This window comes from Callorhinus ursinus, unplaced genomic scaffold, assembly GCF_003265705.2.
Source record: "Callorhinus ursinus isolate GAN/ISIS: 27379988/994484 unplaced genomic scaffold, GSC_fseal_2.0 scaffold52, whole genome shotgun sequence".
NCBI lineage: Eukaryota > Metazoa > Chordata > Mammalia > Carnivora > Otariidae > Callorhinus > Callorhinus ursinus.
The window spans coordinates 9,603,072-9,608,846 of record NW_027397114.1 but is presented as its reverse complement, the minus strand read 5'-3'; the positions used below and the strand labels follow the sequence as shown (position 1 = coordinate 9,608,846).

Below are 5,775 nucleotides of genomic sequence, written 5' to 3'. Positions count from 1 at the left end.
AATTTTGCAAAGGACCAACGAACAAAATGAAAATTCAATCTACAGAAAGGGAGAAAGATTTGTAAATCATATATCTGATAAGAAGCTAATATCTAGAATATATGAAGAACTCCTACAACGCAACAATTAAAAATTGGGCAAAGGTCATGAATGGACATTTCTCCAAAAAAGATAAATAAACAGCCAACAAGCATATTAAAAAATGTTTCATATCATCAGTCATTACAAAAATGCAAATCAAAACCACAATGACATACAACCTCATACCCACTAGAATGTCTAATCTCAAAAAACCCAAAAAGTGCTGGCAAGGATGTGGAGAAATTGGAACACTTGTGTACTGTTGATGGAAATGAGCAGCCACTATGGGAAATAGTATGGCTGTTACCCAGAAAACTTAAAATCTGTAAATTGCTTTGAGTAGTATGGGCATTAATCACAATAGCCAAAAGGTTGGAAGCAGCCCAAGTGTCCATCAATGGATAAACAAATTGTGGTATATACAAACAAAGGAATATTATTCAGCCTTAAAAAGGAAGGAAATTCTCATACATTCTATAACATGGATGAATCTTGAGGACAGTATGCCAAGTGAAATAAGCCATTCATTAAAAAGACATACTGGATAATTTCACTTATATGTGGCACCTAGGTTGGTCAAATTCATCTAAACAAAGAGTGAAAAAGTGGTTACCAAAGGCCTAGGGAGGAGAGAATGGAAAGGTTGTCCTTTAATGGACAAAGAGTTTCAGTTTTGGAGGTTAAAAAGAGTTCTCAAGATTGCACACCAATGTGAATGTACTTCACACTAGTGAACAGTGCACTTAAATGGTTAAGATGGTAAATTTCATATTATGTGTATTTTAGTATAATTAAAACTTTTTAAAAATACATATAGACCAACTTTTACTTAGATGATCTATCTATCTATCTATGCTGGTTTATGTCCGTAAAAGCAGGGAGAAAGGTGTCAAAGAATATGCACCAAACTGTTAATATTTATTATTTCTGAAGTACTAGTTGTAGAGGGGATGGGTGTTTTGGGGAAGAGAGGAAAAAATACTAAATTTCTTTATATGTCTGTGTACTGTTTGACTTGTTAAAACACGTATTCATTACTAGCATATATTTTTAATTTAGTAGAGTCAGAAAACAAGTTACCAGCAAAAGTCATTAAGGGTTTCAACTGGGAATATGTACACTGATGGCTGAAGGCAAAAATACTGGTTAGAGCTCTTAGTATCCTATAACTTGCACAAACAGATTCTAGAAAGGCATAGTGCTTTGGATGTTGATTAATTTAGATAGCTCATGTTTTGATGACACTAATGTTAGTCATTCCAAGTCTTAACAAATTCTATTTATGAAGTCCTGATCCTTAATTTAGCGACTACTTAGGAAGAAAATGCTCAGTTTAGATAAACTTGGCCTACAGGTTAACAAAGGTATGACAAAGCAAGCCAGGGTTGGCCCAACTCTAGTCTGTCATGTGATTTGCATAAAGAGGTGTTACTGATTGGATTCCATAATGATCCAGAGGGCAAAGAAGAAATATAATGAGACTTAACTGAATAATGACCAAAGTAGGCTGTTGAAATGCTATTAATAACTTTCTAAACAACTCAGGGATCGGCCAATCAGAGACTTACTTTGCAAATGGTATCAAGGAACAATACTGAATGTCAGGGAAATATGCAGCTCTAGGAAATATATAAAAGGCCAGATGTAGAAGGTGCAGCCAAAACTCAAAAACTTCTCTGAACAACCCAACTCTCAACCCAGCGCCTGACCATGGCCTGCTGCTCCACTAGCTTCTGTGGATTTCCCACCTGCTCCACCAGTGGGAACTGTGGCTCCAGCTGCTGCCAGCCCAGCGGTTGCCAGACCAGCTGCTGCCAGCCCAGCTGCCAGACCAGCTGCTGCCAGCCAACCTGCTGCCAGCCCAGCTGCGGTGGGACCAGCTGTGGCACTGGTGGTGGCCAGGAGGGTGGCTGCGGAGCTGTGAGCTGCCGAGTCAGGTGGTGCCGCCCTGACTGCCGCGTGGAGGACACCTGCCTGCCCCCTTGCTGTGTGGTGAGCTGCACGCCCCCAACCTGCTGCCAGCTGCACCATGCCCAGGCCCCCTGCTGCCGCCCATCCTACTGTGGACAGTCCTGCTGCCGCCCAGCCTGCTGCTGCTACTGCTGCCAGCCCACCTGTTGTGAGCCCACCTGCTGAAAGCCAGGCTGCTGATTAATTAAGAATGAAAGGGGAAACTAAACAATCCACTCTGATCTCTGAAGAAGGGTTCAATTTTACTCCCATGCTAAGTATTATGATGTTTCTAAGCTACTCAGAAATAATGGGTCTTAGGACCCTCTTGGATGTGTTGAATTAGCACACTAAAAGCATGTATTAGAGTATCTAGATATCCTGCCTTGCTGGAAAAGGCACCAGCGTAGGGTATTTCTTCAATTCAGTGACATCTCTGGTCTCCTCCCTATCTCCTGATCCCGATGTATTTTCAGACCTGCTTTCTCCTTGAATATCCCTTTAATTTCAAATAAAATGTTTAAATGTGTAAAGCAAACTGAGTTATTTTCTTCCCTCTACCTCTAAGCTTGTCCATCTTTAGCTGGAATTCAAGAAGAGTGGATTTGCCTTTTGATAATAATCCTAAAGCATAAACATAAAGTCTAAATCAGAAAGATTAAATACTAATTACATTATGCTTAAATCCATCAGTTAATAAAATGCTCCATGCATTAAATATCTTCATTGTTATTCAAATACTTAAAATGTTCTAACCTATTATGATTAGGTCTAAACCAGTAAAGTAACTTTTGGCTAAAATTTTCAGGTTGCTCAAATCTATGGGATTTCTAACCTACCTCTACTATTTTAATCTCCTTTCAGTTTATACACTAGATGTTCTCCTTCATGTGTGCCTAATATCTAAAGATTATATTACTTACTAAGTAAATTTTAAAACATCTACCAGATACTATCTTTTAGATACTATTTTCCAAAAGCATTTAGGTTTAATTCCTATGTCTTAGCCTATTATATTCTTCACACTCATCCCCAAATTGTTCTCCAAGTTTCAACTCCCAACGCTCATCTCCATTTACTTGAGTTCTTATAAAATATATCTCTCGTCTAAATGAGGGTAGAACAAAGAGCCAGGGAGATACCCTGTGAGTTCTACCATCACCATTGGTCAGACACATGCATTAGAAATCTCAAACTATGTATGTTGCACTTTGCAACCAATTTGAAAGATGTTCTCTTAGGAAGTTAACATAAATCTAGAACAAAAAAAAAATACTTTTGCCATTTAATTTTTTAATTCCACATTAAGTATTTTAGTGCAATATATAAAATACAATAGAACAAAATATAGGACACTTTATGAAAAATATTGTTCAAGTTATTTACAAGCTCCCAGCACTTACCTCTATCATTTAATTGGTAGCAATGACAGATCAAACATAATTGACAATGCTAGATCAAATGCATTTCAAAGAATATAGTAGTAGATGGCAGTACATTCTTCAAAATGTCATAACTCCCAGATGCTTTTCCCTGAGACTTGGTTCAAATATTCCAGCAGTAGAGAAATATTTCATCACTTCCTACTCTCTTTGGACAATAACAAAGACTCCTCCATGAGAGGCACTACAGCTTGAAAGTTCTATTAAATCATTTACAAGCGGTACATGTGTCCATGAATCATGTCTTTTACTCCACCCATTCAAAATCAGATTTGGTAAGCATTTATTAAAGTTCTACCTGAAGCTAAGCACTCTGCAAGATACCTTTATATAAACTGTCACTTGTTCACAAGAAAAGATTTCTGACCTAGAATATGAATAATATTTACATATTTCAAACTGATTGAAATCAAAGGAACTATAATAGTAATTTGATTTGATGTTGGAGTAAATTAGTGGGAAGCTTTTAATTACGTATGACCAAAGGTACTCTTCAATTCAGGGGATGTTCCACTGGCCTAAATTCAACAGAATTCAGTCTGTACAGACAGAAGGAAAAAATAATAGTTAAACCTAAGAGCACAATTAGCCTTAGCCTTAGACATATGGACAGAGTGTCACGTGAAATAACCACCTCTACAAAATGAGGGTGTTGACGTGGACTAAAATGGAAGGACTCTTTGAACATGGAAAACCACAAATGTATTCCAAAGAGCAAAGGACCAATATGAGGAGTCCAAATGAAACTATAAAACAAAGTAATTTCTAAACTGCTGCTTATAATGGGTCATAAGTATTTCAATGTAAGCCAATCAGAGAACCAATGAGGAACAAATTTAAACAAAAACAAGGATGTTAAGAATTTTATAAGTAGAAGCTGGCTCAGATATATAAAAGGCGTGCCTGACATAGATTTTACCACCAAAACACCTACAAGCAACCCAACTCTCAACCCAGCGCCTGACCATGGCCTGCTGCTCCACTAGCTTCTGTGGATTTCCCACCTGCTCCACCAGTGGGAACTGTGGCTCCAGCTGCTGCCAGCCCAGCGGTTGCCAGACCAGCTGCTGCCAGCCCAGCTGCCAGACCAGCTGCTGCCAGCCAACCTGCTGCCAGCCCAGCTGCGGTGGGACCAGCTGTGGCACTGGTGGTGGCCAGGAGGGTGGCTGCGGAGCTGTGAGCTGCCGAGTCAGGTGGTGCCGCCCTGACTGCCGTGTGGAGGACACCTGCCTGCCCCCCTGCTGTGTGGTGAGCTGTACGCCCCCAACCTGCTGCCAGCTGCACCATGCCCAGGCCCCCTGCTGCCGCCCATCCTACTGTGGACAGTCCTGCTGCCGCCCAGCCTGCTGCTGCTACTGCTGCCAGCCCACCTGTTGTGAGCCCACCTGCTGAAAGCCAGGCTGCTGATTTCCAGTTGCCCAGGACACAAGATCTGAATAGCGTAATTCCTCAACCACCCCTGGACCACCACAAGTTCTTAGACTTCCATTCGCATTTTTGTTATGGGGGCTACCAAGTATATGAGTTTTATCTGATTTCATTCTGCAGTGAATACCCTGACTGTCCACTGCCGACACAGAAATGCTTGTGAACACACCAGCTGACTATCAAAATGTTTTGGATATACTATTTCTGATTTTTCTGCAGGATTGAAAATTACTGATATACTGTGGAATTAATTCTTGAGAACTACCCACAAATCTAATTCTTCCCTGCTTTATAATTTATTTTTAGCTCTGTTTACCTAACATTTTTTTCTAACATCAAAGGCACCAGAGTATAGTCAAGTGACTCTCCTCAGTTGTCACCAGAGAGAATGGACTCTTCACTCAACATTCACTTTCTAAGGAGTAGGCTAGACTTTTTCAACTTTCAACAACTGATTCCATCCCTTTTTTTGCAGGGTGGGATCATAATGATCTTGTCTATTGGTTATTTCAATTACAGCTATGATACAGTATTTTCTGTCATTTCTTAATAAATACTATAACTGGGCAAACAAACCATAGTCTGTGTTTCTACTTGTACCTAAAATGGATTAACTGTGATAATTTGTGAATGCCTACCTGAAAGAAATACATTTATTTCTTTTTAAAAGAAACTGAAATCATATATAGTGTATTCATTCACTCTTTTTTTTTCTTTTTTTTATTCATTCATTCATTCTATAAACATTTATTGACCACCACGTCTAAAGCAGGGACTATGGAGATCAGAAAGATTAAGACTTAACTCTTATCTTTGAGGACTTTGCTATCCAGGACTTTGCTATTCTAAACTGCTGCTTATAATGGGTCATAAG

The 5,775-nt window shown here is 39.4% G+C and overlaps 2 protein-coding genes across 2 annotated transcripts; both read left to right on the top strand.

Moving 5' to 3' along the window:
* Window positions 1-1,791: 1,791 nt before the first annotated feature.
* LOC112814137 (keratin-associated protein 9-3-like) lies at window positions 1,792-2,217 on the top strand. The gene has a single exon (XM_025859470.1). The coding sequence runs from the start codon at window positions 1,792-1,794 to the stop codon at window positions 2,215-2,217; it is 426 nt and encodes a 141-aa protein (XP_025715255.1).
* A 2,222-nt stretch (window positions 2,218-4,439) lies between these two features.
* Window positions 4,440-4,865, top strand: LOC112813901 (keratin-associated protein 9-3-like). Its single transcript, XM_025859140.1, has one exon. It carries the CDS (start codon window positions 4,440-4,442, stop codon window positions 4,863-4,865), a length of 426 nt encoding a protein of 141 aa, XP_025714925.1.
* Window positions 4,866-5,775: the final 910 nt, after the last annotated feature.

Bases quoted from the DNA above. Each gene is read 5' to 3' on its own strand.
- LOC112814137 (XM_025859470.1), top strand. From the start codon at position 1,792: ATGGCCTGCTGCTCCACTAGCTTCTGTGGATTTCCCACCTGCTCCACC.
- LOC112813901 (XM_025859140.1), top strand. From the start codon at position 4,440: ATGGCCTGCTGCTCCACTAGCTTCTGTGGATTTCCCACCTGCTCCACC.